The sequence below is a fragment of the Eurypyga helias genome, unplaced genomic scaffold (assembly GCF_000690775.1).
Source record: "Eurypyga helias isolate BGI_N326 unplaced genomic scaffold, ASM69077v1 scaffold18559, whole genome shotgun sequence".
In the NCBI taxonomy this organism is placed as follows: Eukaryota; Metazoa; Chordata; class Aves; order Eurypygiformes; family Eurypygidae; genus Eurypyga; species Eurypyga helias.
In genome coordinates, this window is record NW_010272945.1 from 48,227 (window position 1) to 64,694 (window position 16,468).

At 49.2% G+C, this 16,468-nt stretch overlaps 2 protein-coding genes across 2 annotated transcripts; both read left to right on the top strand.

Annotated features, from left to right (window-relative positions):
- The first annotated feature begins 367 nt into the window (after window positions 1-367).
- On the top strand, window positions 368-5,184 carry LOC104515365 (keratin, type II cytoskeletal 5-like). The gene is made up of 10 exons (XM_010159311.1): window positions 368-707; window positions 819-991; window positions 1,818-2,038; window positions 2,607-2,667; window positions 3,182-3,277; window positions 3,399-3,563; window positions 3,682-3,807; window positions 4,142-4,362; window positions 4,485-4,519; window positions 4,751-5,184. Exons 1-10 carry the CDS (start codon window positions 368-370, stop codon window positions 5,182-5,184), a joined length of 1,872 nt encoding a protein of 623 aa, XP_010157613.1.
- Window positions 5,185-10,243: 5,059 nt separating this feature from the next.
- LOC104515366 (keratin, type II cytoskeletal 5-like) lies at window positions 10,244-16,464 on the top strand (the record flags this gene model as incomplete). Its single annotated transcript, XM_010159313.1, has 9 exons — window positions 10,244-10,925; window positions 11,533-11,747; window positions 13,445-13,505; window positions 13,980-14,075; window positions 14,360-14,524; window positions 15,025-15,150; window positions 15,625-15,845; window positions 16,225-16,259; window positions 16,391-16,464. Coding segments are annotated over exons 1-9 (1,572 nt in total), but the record flags the coding sequence as incomplete, so codon positions are not given.
- Between the last annotated feature and the right edge of the window lie 4 nt (window positions 16,465-16,468).

The window sequence follows — 16,468 nt, forward strand, 5'->3', positions numbered from 1 at the left end:
ATTTTTTTTTTTTTCTGCTTTGCAGCTTGGAAATAAAACAATACATCTCTGCAAGCATACAGTGTCTTTACACTAAGGTTGAGCTCTCCCTGCCAAAAATCAGGGAGTTAGATAACTTTTCTAGCTGAGCGGATTCGCATCGGCCCCAATAGGCGTGTTGGAGTGCAATCAGCGTTTAACGAGTTTCAATCAGACAGCTGGCTGCCTGGCACGTCAAAACCATGAAGGCACTAAATTGATCACTGGACTTCCATGCAACCAAGCCCAGATCCCCAGCGGGATAAAAAGGGCATCCTGCACTCCCGCACAGAGCTGCACTCTCAGTTTGCTGCTTCTTGCCGGTGCCAGGCTGTTGCATCCTGCTGCAATGAACCGGCAAACTCACATCATGAGAGGGGGAGGTGGAGCAAGATCTTACAGCACTGCTTCAGCTATTACTACAAGCAGCAACAGGGCTGGCTTTAGTTCGATGTCTGTGGCACGATCTGGAGGAGGTGGAGGGGGTTTTGGAAGGCTCATTGGAGGAGGTAGTGGTGGCGGTTTTGGCAGCAGGAGTCTCTACAACCTTGGTGGTAGCAAGAGGATATCCGTTGGTGTTGGAAGCAGCTTCCGAACTGCTTTTGGGAGCGGAGCTGGTGGTGGCGGTGGTGGTGGTGGAGCTGGTGGTGGATTTGGTCTCAGTGGTGGTGGATATGGCTTTGGTGGAGGTGCTGGTGGGCTTGGCTTTGGTGTTGGACAGGGAGGGGGTGGAGGATTTGGCTTTGGCGGAGTAGGGGGGCTGGGAGGATTCAGTGGAGGGCTGGGTGGTAGGAACTCAGTGGGATTTGGTAGTTGCCCACCCGGAGTGGGTACAATCCAAGAAGTGACTGTCAACCAGAGTCTCCTCGCACCACTAAACCTGGAGATAGATCCAAACATCCATCAGGTGCGAAAAGATGAGAAGGAACAAATCAAGACCCTCAACAACAAGTTTGCGTCTTTCATCGACAAGGTGAGACTTTGTCAAACGCTGTGGAATTGTGATAGAGAGGGAGCCAGTCAGTCTTGTAACTACAAAAATACAACTTCATAGCTACAGACTATTGCATATTTCCTATCTTCATGTCTTCATTAAAGTAATGATAAAAAAGCATTCTTCTAAACAGTTTCAAGGCAGCAAACTAGACTAGAGACCAGTTAGAAGAGGATTAGATCCAGGTTTTGTGCCTGAGAAATAAGATATATTAGGTCAAATGGAGTAAGCCAGTTTCAGGTCCAGATCTAGCTGCTTATCCCAGAGAGACCTCTCTGTGGGGAATCAGAGCAGACATGTTAGTCCTTATTGCTTCATTGCCTGCAAGATGAAGTCCTTTTTATATTGACTCAACTTAAGTCCTTCCTTGGCTTCTACTTGGGTAAATATGTAGTATATATGAGCAAAAGAAAAGGCAATTAAGTATTTGTCTTTTAACCTGTAGTACTCAGATCTTAGCTTTAATGAAGGAAGATAAATATCTCTTACAAAGGAAGAAAAACCAAAGGGTGTTAAAGAAAGCAAGTGATGAAGGAGCTGAACCTACATTTTCTAATGATTTCTCATTGGCTTGCTAAATTAAATTGTCTCGAAAGAGAACTGTCTACTGAGGGCAGATTTCCTTAGATACCGGATGAGCTAACATAACCCCAGATAATCTGGAGGATATTACCAGCTGGATTTAATAGTCTTGGTTTGGGATTTCCTTGGTTTGTGCTATGCAGCAGTCCCAGTTACCGATTATTGGCCATCAGGATGCTCATGGATATCTTCTACTAAGCCTCTTCTGCTTCCCAATGCTCAGGTTCGCTTCCTGGAGCAGCAGAACAAGGTGCTTGAGACCAAATGGACCCTACTGCAGGACCAGGGTCAGAAAAACAACTCAGGCAAAAACAACCTGGAGCCGCTCTTTGAGGCTTACATCAACAACTTGAAACGGCAGTTGGCCAACCTGCTCAACGAGCGAGGACGCATGGACGGGGAGCTGAAGAACATGCAAGACCTCGTTGAGGATTTCAAGAACAAGTGAGTGCCTGTTAGCAGCACATTCAGGCACCCTGGGGTGAAACCGCATGCAAATGGTTCAGCTTAGCATTAGGCAGTAGGATGAATCTCACTTAAATTTAGCTTTCTGAAAGTCAAACATGTGGCCTGAGATATTCATCAAGCTGTCTACAGGAAAGGGGAAAAAAACATATCACCAATCTGTGCACTAGCCTGTAATATAGCACCTAGCTAATGTCTGATATACCCCTCCTCTGTGGTATCTCCCCTGCAGAACCCCTGTCCATCTGGTCCATAAACAATTTTCCAATCAGAAAATGCAGATTCAGCCAGGACACAACAACTTGTGATGACACTTGCAAAGGAAAATCATCTAAACCAACCTGACCCTCCTTGTTCCATCTGCCTTATGCCAAAACATCATTTCAACCCTTTGATAAATGGGATTCTCACAAATCTGAGCTGGGCAGTTTCCAGGAGGTTGATTTGGAAATACTGTACCCAGCCCAGATAACCTTGCAGTCCTACCTGCACAGCTTTTCTGCTCACCGAGGTACGATCCAGCACATCTTTCCCTCTATCCCTGTAGATACGAAGAAGAAATCAACCGACGCACATCAGCAGAGAATGAATTTGTGTTGCTGAAGAAGGTGGGTGAGACAGGGGGTGTTATGGACAATGAACTAGCCCTAACCCTTGCACAGACTGGGAATATCCTAAAGTATGGGAGATCCCATGCAGCTGCATCCTCATCCTTTAAAAACTGTCATTTGGATTATGGTTTTGGGAGAAAGGAATGGAGGGGCTTGGAGGATGGAAGCAAATTCTTTCCCACTCCTGTCCCTCAACATACACACATGCTTTCCTGGGCAAAACAGACCATGTAGAAACAAAGATGGTCAGCAGGGCTGGGAACGCCAGGTACCAAGGCCAAATAGCCTCCACCCCCTCCTTATCCACTAACAAAGTTACATACAGCACTTCTTTTGGCCAAAGGACATCCTTTTGGTGTTCTTCCAGGGGGATGTGCCAATCACAGCTCGCAGTCAGGCAGGACCATTGCAGCGGTGAAAGGAGCAGCCCCAAGTCCCAGCTTGGCCAGCTCTTGGCTGAGCTCCAGAGGAACCAGGTGCCACAAATGTTCCCACGGTTGTTCTTTTCCAGGATGTGGATGCCGCTTACATGAACAAGGTGGAGCTGGAGGCCAAGGTGGACACCCTGACTGATGAACTGAGTTTCCTTCGAGTCCTCTACGAAGCGGTACAGACACCCTCCTCCCTGATTTCTGTCACGCTGTCACCCTTTGGGCAGAGACTGCTGTCATTCATGGCATTTGGAAAGGTAAGTGCAGCTGGCTGGGATCCTGTGTGCTTCCTCGCAGGAGCTGGCTCAGCTCAGCGCACAAGTGTCCGACACCGCCGTCATTCTGTCAATGGACAACAACCGGGACCTGGACCTCAGCAGCATCATAGCTGAAGTCAAAGCTCAGTACGAAGACATCGCTAACAGGAGCCGGGCCGAGGCGGAGGCTTGGTACCAAACCAAGGTGAACAGACACACAGATGCCATGGGGACAATCACTGCTGTCCCTGCGTGAGGTTGTTTGAACTACATCTTGTCCACCTGGACATCTCAGACAGTCTGCTCTTCCTTCTGAACCTCAGTTCGAGGAGCTGCAGGCCACGGCTGGGAAGCACGGCGACGACCTGCGCAACACGAAGGGGGAAATCTCTGAGCTCAACCGGCTGATCCAGAGGATCCGGTCAGAGATAGAGAACACAAGGAACCAGGTAGGAATGGCAAAAGGAGCCTGTGGAGCCCTGTTCTGTGGTCCCTCAGCACCACAGCTCTGCTTTGCTGACTGGGGACTTTAGCAGCCACAGAGTTTGATGCACCTTATTAAATGGGTTGAATTCCCTCCTGAAAAGGGTACCACGCTCTAACACACATTAACTCGATCCTGCCAGGCTGGCATTTCAACTCCAGCAATGTTAGCCATGAGTGAATGACCTCAGTCATTAACTTTTTTCATTAACGCCCCAACCAGAATGGTTTTTTTTCCTTGGGTGACTCCTACCCCAAAAGTAAAGCAGCATTTAGGAGTCCCAATCCTGCCTCTTGCAGTGCGCCACCCTGCAGACAGCCATCGGAGACTCTGAGGAGCGTGGGGAGCTGGCCCTCAAGGATGCCAAGGCCAAGATGATTGACCTGGAAGATGCCTTGCAGAAAGCCAAAGCTGACATGGCTCGGCAGCTCCGCGAGTACCAGGAGCTCATGAACGTCAAACTGGCCCTGGACATCGAGATCGCGACCTACAGGAAGCTGCTGGAGGGGGAGGAGAGCAGGTGGGGGCAGAATTCCTGCAGGAATAATAGTGACTATCACTTGGCCCCTGCCAGCAGTTGGTTCCCCTGCCTGTCTCCTTAATTTTGCTCTAACCTCCTCTTTATCTGCCCCTCCCCCACAGGCTGAGTGGAGAGGGACTCAACCCCATCAGCTACTGTAAGTATCACAGTTTGCCTTCCTGTGGGCCCACTGGGAGCACAGGCTGTGAGCAACCTTGGGAAAAGGGAGGGTTTGCCCAATCTAAGATGTTCAGAGCCCTCCAGCAGCATTGCATGGGGGACAGAAGTTGGGTTCAAGTCCTGTGGGTCAAGGTCCTGCTGATGCTGCTTTCTGGAACTGAGTGACTGCCCAGCAGATGTCCAATCCTCTGGTTGTCTTTTCTTGCAGCCGTCATCAGCTCCAGCTCCAGCATGGCTGGTGGAGCTGGGTTAGGAGGAGGATTTGGTGGACTGAGCCTAAGTGGAGGAGGCGTTGGGAGCGGTTTAAGCCTTGGAGGTGGCGGTGGAGGCAGTTTTGGTCTTGGAGGAGGTGGTGGAAGCGGATTCAGTCTCGGTGGAGGCGGCGGTGGTGGAGGCTACAGCTTTGGAAGCGGAGGAGGACTTGGACTCGGGGGTGGTGGTGGTCTCGGAGGTGGATTTGGAGGAGGCAGTGGTCTTGTCTATGGAGGAGGTGGCAGCAGCAGTCTGAGCACCAGTGGAGGGAATTTCAGCTCTGGAAGCACAAAAGGCACCAACCCAGGTGTGAAAATTGTCTCCAAAACCTCTTCCAGCAAAAAGAGCATAAAAAGCCAAAGCCTGAAGAATGCTACACAGCCCGAGTAAAACCAGCACCAGACCCTCCCCAAAACCATTGCTCCTTCATCGCTTCTGCATTACTACCATATCGCTCCTGCACCCCACCATCACCCCTGCTCACCTCTGTCCCAGCTCTTCACACTGTAGTTCTTACGCATTTGGATCACAGTTCAAGAAAAGCAGCGGAGCGTGTGTTAACCAGATCTCTCAAAGTGCCTGAAACAGGATTAAAAGGAAATCACAGACCTAAGTGATTTTTAAATGGTGAATTGGTTTTTTTTTTTTTGTTTGTTCATCTGCTTTTAATGAGGCTGAGCAGCTTGTGGCTAGCTGACAGCCATCAGCTAAGACAGATCAAATAGCAGTGAAGATGCAATAACTTGGGTTTTTAGCTCAGTTCTGGCCCACAGAAGCCCAGGGATGGGCTGGGAACCTGGCTTCAGTTCACTGCTTTGCCTTCATTGCTGAGATGAACCAAACTCACTCCTTCAAGTTAAGCAACTCATCATTATCAGAGATGTGGGTTATTTTTCTGCTATGTAGAAATACCCCAGGAGGTTGCTGGAAGATCCCAGGCAGTGGTTTTGCAAGTGTTGGGTCCTTCTTAAAATATCCCTTATTATGGAAGCCCAGAGCCCATTAGGAGTCACCTCTGAGTCACCTGAGTGCAATGGAAAATCCCTCTTTTCCCCATCCACAGCTGAGCTTTGACAAACATGATTCTTCCAGCATTCCAGCATTGCAGCCATGTGAAGTCAGGCACAGCAGCCTGGCCAGTGGTTCAGAGCGTAATATGAGGAAAGCAGTCTGAGATACCTCCATCTGAAAAGCACCACTCACAGGGATGCAGATTCAATGCAAACGAGCTTATCTAAAAGGAAGCCCAAACTACACTCCCATTCCTGTCCTTTCTCTTCTTAAATGAAAGTTTGCGCATAGTGGCACCTTACACATAATCTTGTGGGTGGTATTTTGTCAGAGGAGCCATCAGTGACTGATCCAAAGTGTATGGAAAAGGGCTTGTTTCCTTAATTAAAGGATTTTTTAATTCTAAATAATAACTGAGGCAGTGTTCTTCAAAAGCAAGATCGGTGTTTGCAGTTAAATTGGGTTGCTGTCCTGTCTCATGCTAGGTTTTGTTGGAATGGCTTAAAAAAATGCCAAAATCATCCAACAATCCAAGTCTCACTGACTTTCCCCACCATCTCGGTATCAGCAGTCAGTGAACGTTTAAGACAATGAAAAGTACACTGGAAAAACCGTGTGAAGGGCCATGTCCACACTGCTCCTGGGGGTATTTCAGCATCTCCACTATGTGTGGGGTTCTCTGATGAAAGACAGACATTTGGTAAACTGAAAAGTGCAGTGAGGTCTTAGCCCAGCACATGGGAAACGAGGCAAGCGGGAGCAGGAGCTCAAAGGCAGGCCAGTGCCCCAAACCAACTTTCCCATTTCTGACAGAATTCACACCTCTAGCTTCCCACCATGTCTTTATTTTTGTGAAAGTATGATTAAAAAAAAGAAAATTGCAGCTTTTTATACTTCAGTGATAGTGATATGACATTGTGTTTTCCTTCCTCTCTTTTTGGAACATGTCCAATAAAACTGGATTGTAATTTATTTGTTCCTACATCTTTTTATTCTAAACAGAGCCAGTAGCCTGAAATATTCCCAGCCTCCAGCAGAGTGAGCAGAAGGGGGCTTTTGCTTTACTCCGGGGGAAAAGCTTCAATATTCTGGTAAAATTATGATGCAAACCTTGAAATCTGTTGTCTCAAAACAAATTGAAGAATTAGAAAAAAAAGGAGGAGGAGGGCGGAGGCTTATCCATTAAATGTCAAAGAATTTAATCACTGTTAATTTCTTAACATATGATTGGGGTTAATCCAAAAACCTTTCTTCCATGGAAGGGAGGGGTTTTGCACAGCTCTGCTAGCTCAGGCAAAACCCCAGTATTCAATTTTTGCTTTCTTAAAAAGACATAGCAAACCCAAGCACAAACAGGGCTCTGGGGGCGGATTTTATCAGGATGATCTAGACCGAGGATGGGTTTCGGTGAGCTGGAGCAGAGCAACTCACCAACCAACACAGGTATTTTGGTCAGCTGTTGTTGCAAAAGGAGAATAAAAAAGAAAATACGGGAGAAAAAACACCTCAGACAAACACTCAGACCTTATTGCATTTCAAAGAGTCAGACGCTTTGCTCTTCCCTGACCTCTCAACATCCCGGCTTTACATAATTCAGCAGAAGGTAAAGAGCAAGCAAGTACACGCCAGCCCAGGAGGGTAAAGGAGACGCTCACAACCGCTTCAGCAAAACCTGAGTGAAACCCAGATGCACCCAAACACGGAGCATCCCATCTCCCTACACCCAGAGCGATGAAAGCAGCTGCAGCAAGACAGAGCAAAGTCCGGGGACAAAACCCAACTCCTCAGTCCCTGCTGTTGCAGACGGGTCAGAAATGAGTGAAGGTTAAAAATAAACTCTGAGTCACCTCGATTAGTTACACAGCACGAGTGTGAGGAATTAATACAGCTAATGGCAACCTAACCTTAACTAACCTTAAAAGTTCTGAACGTCTGTCTTCCAGCTTGTGCTGAAAAATTGCCAATAACAGACTCCAAAGGTGGTGCCCAAGGGCAGCTGAGCTCCTGCAAACATCTCAGCTGTCCCTGTTCCTCCTCCCCTTGCTCTGCATCCCCACCCCAGCAGTGCCCTCACCCTCCAGGCCACCCCTCTGTAGCAAATCCTACCCCCCACACTGATCTCTGCAGGCAACCTTCCCATCCGAGGGGGCAAACACAGCCCACCTGCAGCTCAGAGCAGCTTCAGGAAATCCCTGCGCGTGGGCAACACAAGCCAAGCAAGGAAACCGCAGCACTGAGAGATTCTGCAAGAATTGCCCATGTTTTGGTGCCTGAACCAAATTTGCTTTACTCTTCCAAATGTAATATTCCATGTAATTACTGTTGTCTGCAGCAACAAGCTTTCCTAGAAGAGCCGGGGAGGTAATGATTGCCTTCAACATGAATCCTTTCTCTTTGCTTTAATTAAAACGTTTGTAGCCTGTGCTCTGGTTCCCAGGTGTGACTTTGCATAGCTCTCTGGAAGTCGAAGGCAGGCTCCCTCCCTGGCCCCTGTCCACAGGATCCGGCACACATGTGCCAATTCCCACAGCAGGCCCAGGAAAGCTCATCTCCTACATCTGCCATGCCTGTAACGGAGTTTTCAGTATCAGCATCACCCCGCTGGTGTTACTGTTGAGGTTCCCGCTGCTGTGCGTCCCCCGTGAAATGGGGGTTCAGTGCTTCCGGACGTGGGTTCAGTTTTCCCTGCGCAATCCTGCGTTCCTCGCACCCATGAGTTCCCACATCTTCACTCCCGAGGTGAGAGCACCCCCTTGCTACCGCCCAGCCGTCTCCCTTTGAGCGGGAGGGTGCCAACAGCCCGTCCAAAAATCGGCTCCCCGGCAGCTCGCCCCATGGCGCTGCGGTGCCGTGACTCACGCGGTTGGCAACAGGCAGCGATGGGAGGACTCAGGAGGTGATGGCTGCGAGTGCTGGCTTTTTCTGATTGCAATGAGGAAAAAAAAAACCCAATACAAAACAAAAAACCCTTCTACTCAGGTTCTTTCAAGTTCCCAGACAGAGAAAATGGCAGTTGGAAACACATCAACAGAGACAAGCCATGAGCTGCAGCAGATACCCTTAAGCTGCTCATTTTGGATTAAGCTCCTGTTCTTATGGCTCACATAACCAATTTCAAGAATCTTTGTGATTTAGCCTGCACGGGGTTTCATCTCTCTGCCTTGCGCTGTTATTTCATCTGACATTAACCTGGAGAGGTGGGCAGCCCTGGCAGCACAGGGATGTGACTGGGCGGAGTCCAGTTTCCAGAAGTATTTTGGGTGGGGGGGAGGAGATACCTTCCCTTGTAACCTGTGTCCAGCTCTTCATGGACACAAGTGAAGAGGTCGCCGGCTCCCCTGCCTCTACACCCTCCTAAGGCACAGCCCAGGCTCACCAAGGGGGTTGAAGTTCCCAGGAGAGGGTTCACCCACGAGCCCAAGATCAAGGGGCCACGGCTGTTTTAGAAAAATCTTTCTCAGGAGCTGAATGACCTCAGCAGAGCGAAGGAGGGGGTGGGAGAGCACTGGAAGAAAAGGTGGGTGAATTCCCCTTCGCAGAACGTCTTGAAGAGCCAGCAATGATGTGGAAACTGGTGGTTAAATACAGGGGGGTGGAAAAAAAGTGATAAAATACCACTTCACAGGGAGCTTTTGAACCCTGAGGCCGACAAGGAGATTCAAAAGAAGAGCAATCATTTCAGGCATATTTTTAATAACTATTTTATAAGTCTCGTAGTACTATTTAATCTAATTTGCAGTTATTTTGGAAAAGTGATTTACTTGCTGCCTTTGAAAGCCATGCTACCTATTTCTCACTTTCCCCTGCAATAAGGGGAGACAATTTTTTAGTAAGATCCCAGAAAACACTACCATGAGACAACTTCAACTCAGCTCTTCTCTGCAAGCCTGTGATCATTCCGATCCCTCTTCTGAAAGAAATCAAAATATAAGTAAAACCACCACCAGCCCCAGCTTTCCCAAGCCAATAAGAGGACACACACATCCAGTCCCAGTGCCATCAGCCTCAGAAAATTCCCTATTTATGCTGCCTGTTTGCTGTGCAATATGTTAAACTCTAAACTTCACCTGGCAAAAGCTTCAGCACAAGGCGCCTTGCTCAAAACGGCGAGCCCTTGGCTCCCTTAAGGAAAACTGGCTCCCAGGGTCTCAGAAGAATCGTGTTGCATCCTGCTCCCGAGCGCAGACCTGAGTCGTCCCATTCAATTCTGATTTCATGACTCAGAGCAGCAGCCTTTGGTAGAGGGGGGAGCTCACTCACTCCGTTACTTTCTTGCCTGCAAACAATGCATTTTTCAGCGCCTCGCTGTAGCCTAGGTGTGTTTGACAAGGCAAGTTGCTGCAAGGCACGTCAAGTTCTGAATTCCCGTGCCAAGTTTTCCAAGCAGATAAAAGAGGAGGCTCCCAAGCTCTCCCATCACACGGGTTTCTGTCTCCATTGCCCTCTGTTCTTTTTTTTTTGCTGCGCAGCTTTTATTCACCAGCCGCCGCTTTTTTTTTTCCCCTCTCCTGCTCTTTCCATTACCAATTGAACAAGCCACCATGAGTCGGATCTCTTTCAGATCATCTACTGGAGGGAACATGAGGGGCTTTAGCTCAGGCTCTGCTATCGTAGGAGGTGGCGGTGGTACCAGAAGCAGTTTTAGCTCCGTCTCTGTCTCCAGAGTTGGAGGAGGAAGAGCCGGAGGTGGAGGAGGCTTCGGAGCTGGTGGTGGCTTCGGCAGCAGAAGTCTCTATAACCTAGGTGGAAGCAAAAGAGTTTCCTACAGCTCAGTTGGTGGTCTACGGAGTGGAGCTGGTGGTGGATACGGCTTTGGTGGAGGAGCTGGCTTTAGTGTTGGCTGTGGTGGTGGAGCAGGCACAGGTTTTGGCTTAGGAGGAGCTGGTGGTGGTGGCTATGGGCTGGGCAGTGGATTTGGGCTGGGAGGTCCCGGATTTGGTGGTCGAGGTGGCCCCGCGTTCCCTGTTTACCCACCCGGTGGCATCCATGAAGTGACCGTCAACCAGAGCCTCCTGGCACCCCTCAAGCTGGATATCGACCCAGAAATCCAGAAGGTGCGAACACAGGAGAGGGAGCAGATCAAGACCCTCAACAACAAATTCGCCTCCTTCATTGACAAGGTGAGAGTTTGATCTTAAACATCACCCCATGCATATTTTCAGTTGCCTCAAGGAAAGAACAACAGGAAGAAACTTCCTTTGGATTTAGGGGCTTGCCTGAACTAATCCTAGCCGACACACAGCGTGGGTTTGGCTGAAAATTAAGAACTGTCTTATGTTTCCTTTTTGCAAGGATGAGTTTTTTGGTGCCTTATCTTATTGAAAAAGTAAATCCCCCTCCTCCCTGTAAAAAAGCATCCCAGGGTCTGGATGGATCTTCTACTGGCTGTAAAATGGCAAAGCTCTACACAACTTAATGGGATAACACCAACTTAAACCAGTAAGCTGGGCTGGGCATCGAGCCAGGGAAGAAACACCCAAAGTTGCAAATACATGTGTTTGGCCTGCTTAATTGCTCTTGAAAAATCTTACTAAACGGCCTAACTGCTTTTGATACTTTCAAGAATCTAGTGCCTTAAATTAGGAAGATCCTAATAATTTCCCCCGTGCTGTCCCAGCGCCTCTTCCCCTTTTCTTTGTGTTGAATGATCTCTCCTTTTCCTGGCAGTGGTGTTTTTTGCGCATTGTTCACCTGGGCTTCCATGTGTGCCTGTTTTCGTTTCCCCAGGTGCGCTTTTTGGAGCAGCAGAACAAAGTGCTGGAGACCAAGTGGAGCCTCCTCCAAGACCAAGGTCACACAGTCACCAGGAAGTCCCTTGAGCCCCTTTTCGAAGCCTACATCAACAACCTCAGACGGCAGCTGGACAACCTGATAGGAGAGAGGGGGAGGCTGGACTCTGAGCTGAGGAACATGCAAGACATGGTGGAAGACTTTAAGAACAAGTAAGAAATCGTGCTCTGTAGTGTAGATCATTAACAGACGGGAAAATCAGGGCAGGTGGTTCATGCTCGCTGGTGCACACCTTGTGTTTGCACTGGGTTCCTCTTCCAGTTTGCAAAATGAACCAAACTCGATCTCAGAATTACCTCTGGTTATGTCAGATTTCTTATGCGCAGGATCAAGCATTTAGGACAGAATTCACACATCCTTGGGAACTGGGGTCATGGTCTGGTCCGTTGAGTCTCCCAAAATAATACTCCTGGTGATAGAAAAACATGTAACTGATGACTATAATAGACATGAAAAAGGGAATGAAACATAGCCACAAACTGTCAGCTCCAAAAATCTCCCATTTCTCTTTTTGCAAAGGAAAACCCAGCCTTTCCAGAGGTGTGAGCTTGCTCTCATTCAGCTCCGAGCACAGGAATGATGCTCAGCTCTTTTCTTTGACCGTTGCCAACGAAATCAATTTCCCTGGGAAGGCAGTTAATCCCATCCTGAGATAAGGTGTCCAGATGAGGTGGGATGACTCATTTTAAGGACATGCCAGTCGGAGTCTGCTGACTAGGGACATTTAGGGGTTTTTTTTAGGTGAGGCTGTTCATTTTTACTTGGCTGAAGTCTGGCGAGAACAACCTCTCTTTTTTTCAATCAGATCTGGCCAAGTGCAAATTTGAGAAAAACACCCTGGAGGCCTGAAATATGTTTATATAGAGTGTTAAGCATGTGAATAGAAAGATTTTTTGAGGGGGGAATAGGAAGGGGAGACAGGACTTAGAGCTGACAGGATGGACTGACTTGAATTAGCTTCGGGTCTGTTGTACTTGGGTGCATTTCAGGTCTTAATATGTATTAAAAGGCTCTTAGAAAAACTGATCAGGACAAAAATGACAAATGTTATTGTCTGTGTTTTGGAGCTACTGCCTGGGACAGAGTATGCATTCTATTTCAAGTCTGGAGGTGGTTCCCAGTCCACTGGCTGATTTCCACTTCTTCCCATCTCCGCTCGGAGATCCATCTGCAGGGATATCTCTGCCAATATTAGTTAGAGGACTGGCACGAACCTGCCTTTAAAATCCAGGTCTTTGCCTCAAGAGCCTACATGTTTTGTCTACTTTCTAGCTAAGCCCTGCCCTGATTATCTGATAGGAGGGTGTTGCTCAAAGCCATAAAAAGTTCCATAGAAGCATAGTCTGAGGCACAATGATGCACAACCCTGGCTAAAGAATCAGAGACTTTTTTTTTAATTAAATGCTGCGGCAGGTTATTCAGAGCCATTAACATTATTATAATATCAAATTGTTACCTTATTATATCTTTGTAGGCATTGCAATGCAGCTTTGTTGAAAGCCTTTTCCATAAATTGCGTTGGGCAAAGGTCACCGAGAATAAGCTGCTCCTGCTTCCTACCGAAATGGGCTCAGATCCCGCACACATTTATGTATAGGCTTGACTTTAAGGGCAGTGATTAGAATCTATTAATTTTAGCTGGGACTACTCACACCATGGAGTCTTTGCAGGTTCAGAATCAGTAATCATTTGCTCCACATCTGCTCTGGACTGTAAACAGGTGGGAGCAAGGAATATATATCTGTGACCAACAACAATGATTTGGGACTGGAGCGGTCCCATCTCTGCTTCCCATGCTGGCTTTCCTCTTTGTTTCCCCCAAAACGCTCTCACTCTTTTACCCTAACAGATATGAAGACGAGATCAACCGGCGCACCGGTGCAGAAAACGAGTTCGTGGTTCTCAAGAAGGTGAGTGAACTGGGAGTTGTGGGATGTACAACGACGTGAACTCAGCATGCACAGTTTGAGTAAAGCTGATGGGAGCTGGGGTCCTCCAACCCCACAGTCAGGTCAGGCGATGGTGACTGCATGTCTAGGACTCAGTGTGGGCTGGGTTCTCTTCAGGCTGTGCGTGGGCATAACCTCCTCCATGCCGGTGGAGCTGCCCTGTTTTCTGAAGGCAGCTGCAACCCAGCGGGCTCAGTTCAACTCTGTCTCGGGTCACATCCCCATGAGTCAGAGCTTTGCCTTCTGCCCAAGAACCTGGTCCTGGCTCACAGAAGATGTCCAGCCTTACATTAAAAAAACCCCACCTCGATCACAGCAATATAGAAACAAGCCTAAAGAATTATAGACTTGTAAGCAGAGAGATGGTCCTGCTGGTGTCCTGAAGTGCCTTTGGCTCATGGTTTCACCAGAAGTCTTTGGTTTTCTTTTCTTTAGGATGTGGATGGTGCTTATATGAACAAGGTCGAGCTGCAGGCCAAAGCAGATGCGCTGGCAGATGAAATTAACTTCCTGAGAGCTCTCTACGAAGCGGTAAGCAGTCAGCTCTCCCCATGACGGCATCCTCCACAGCTCCCTGCTGTACAGGTCTCCTCGCCTTGGAGCTCCTGCCACTACGCGCAGTGCTGTACAGCAGTGAGAGAAGGTGGTCATGCTCTTTCTGAAATTGTAGTGCACGCACAAGATAGAAAAAGATAAACAGAGCAGGGGAAAATGCAAGAACATGGCTTGGCAGAGGGCTCCCAAGCCACCTCTTGTCTGCATGGTTTCCACTTCAGATCCTAGACCATTAACTCCATTTTTTGCATCTGCTGCAGGAATTGTCCCAGATGCAGCAGCAAGTATCTGACACCTCCGTGGTCCTGTCCATGGACAACAACCGTAACTTGGACCTGAACAGCATCATCGCAGAGGTCAAAGCGCAGTATGAGGACATTGCCAACCGGAGCCGGGCAGAAGCTGAGGCTTGGTACCAAAACAAGGTGGGTAACCAGACTGAGAGGCTGATTTCTGTGATTCCCGTGGCATCACACTAGCTGGGGGGAGGCAGGATGGAAGAAGGATCACAGCATTACAGCGGAGAATCACTTTGTGTGTTGCAATGGGCTGTTGTGTACAGATCCTCATCGTTTGCCTGTGGACTGCTACACTTGATCAGCCTTATATTCCTTGCAGCAAGGGACAGGATGCTTGAATGCCTTGACTGGCCTCATGAGGAGCCAGTGGTAGATCTGGCCTTAGACACAGAGCACTCTAAATAGCGGGTGACAACACATGGGTGCTCTCTACAGTGCAATAGCTGCTGCCTTAGCATGGATATCTACGGGCAAATGCTGTTATTCCACGGGCAGGCTGCTCAGAGGATTGTTGTCCCCCACCTCTTAACCTGCACCCAGATCTGCTCTTTGTGCCCTGAAGTCCCCTCACCCCTCCCTGAGCCCCAAGGTGCCTAACCAGCACTCTCCTCCTTTCTGCACACCAGTACGAGGAACTCCAGGTCTCTGCCGGGCGTCACGGTGATGACCTGCGCAACACCAAGATGGAAATTTCAGAGATCAACCGGATGGTCCAGAGGCTGCGGAACGAGATCGAGAGTGTGAAGAAACAGGTAGGAAGGGATGATCCTGCCGAGCAGCTGCTGCATGGTGGGGGACAGGTGGGAGGTGATGGTGGAAAGAGCCAGCTCCTGGCACTGGAGCAAGGGAGGAAGCCTAGCATTCCAGCCCCGCGTTAAAGAGGGCACGGCCACCTCTGTCTCTGCCCACCAGAGAAGGTCTTGCAGTGCAAGGATGTGTTGTGATAGCTGCTTTTCTCACTGGGGAAGCAAACTGTGAGCTACTAGGCCACCCTAGCAAAGGTGGGTAGCGAAGCAAAGGGATTCAGATGTGTCTCCTTTTCTTGGGGACAGGATTACGGCGGCAGCTCCCCAGTTACCCACTCTATGGCACCTTCCCAACGGCCCATCAGCTCTTTGTGCCATGCTGGGAGCCACCAGACAGTATCTACAATACCATAGCAATACTCAGGACAACAGTTTGGGGTAGCCCAAATTAAAAAAACTACCCATTTCCCTTCCTTTTAGTGTGCCAACCTCCAAGCAGCCATCGCCGAGGCAGAGGAGCGTGGGGAACTGGCCCTCAAAGATGCCAAGGCCAAACTGGCTGAGCTAGAAGATGCTCTGCAGAAAGCCAAGGCTGACCTGGCCCGGCAGCTCCGCGAGTACCAGGAGCTCATGAACGTCAAGCTGGCCCTGGACATCGAGATCGCGACCTACAGGAAGCTGCTGGAGGGGGAGGAGAGCAGGTGAGGACAAGCACACAAACCTGGTGTGTGCTTCTCTTCAGAGCAGGGCGCGTTTCCTTGGGCTCAGAGACAGCTCACCTCAACGGGCTGCAGCACCACGTTGGTGAAGATATAAAAGAGCACCAAGATGTTAAGACAAGAGCAGAGGAGGATACTTTAAATCGTGAGATTTCTAGGAAAAAATTAGTTCCTCCAGCTCTTGGAGCCTGATGCACTACGAAAACCAAGAAATGTCACCTTTCACGTGTGATGCAGGCATACCCACCAGAGGACGGTCCCTGCTGGAGGCTGCCAAAGTCTAATTAGATGGTCCCAGTGGCTAATGTTAATGTCTTGTCTGTGCTTGAGCATCGTTGCTTACTGTCCCCTTTCCCAACAGGCTTGCCGGAGAGGGAGTTGGAGCCGTGAGCGTCTGTAAGTATCTCCCCCCTTCCACCTCTGCTCGCTGCCCTACCCCCCCCCTGCCGCAGTGGGGGTGGTGCGGGTGCCCCCCCCGGGGTAGCCGGCAGGACCCTAAGGCGGGCGTGCGCCGTGTCTCCTTGCAGCCGTGGTCAGCAGCTCCAGCGGCATGGGCTACGGCGGCGGCAGCAGCCTGGGCATGGGCGGAGGTCTCAGCATGGGAG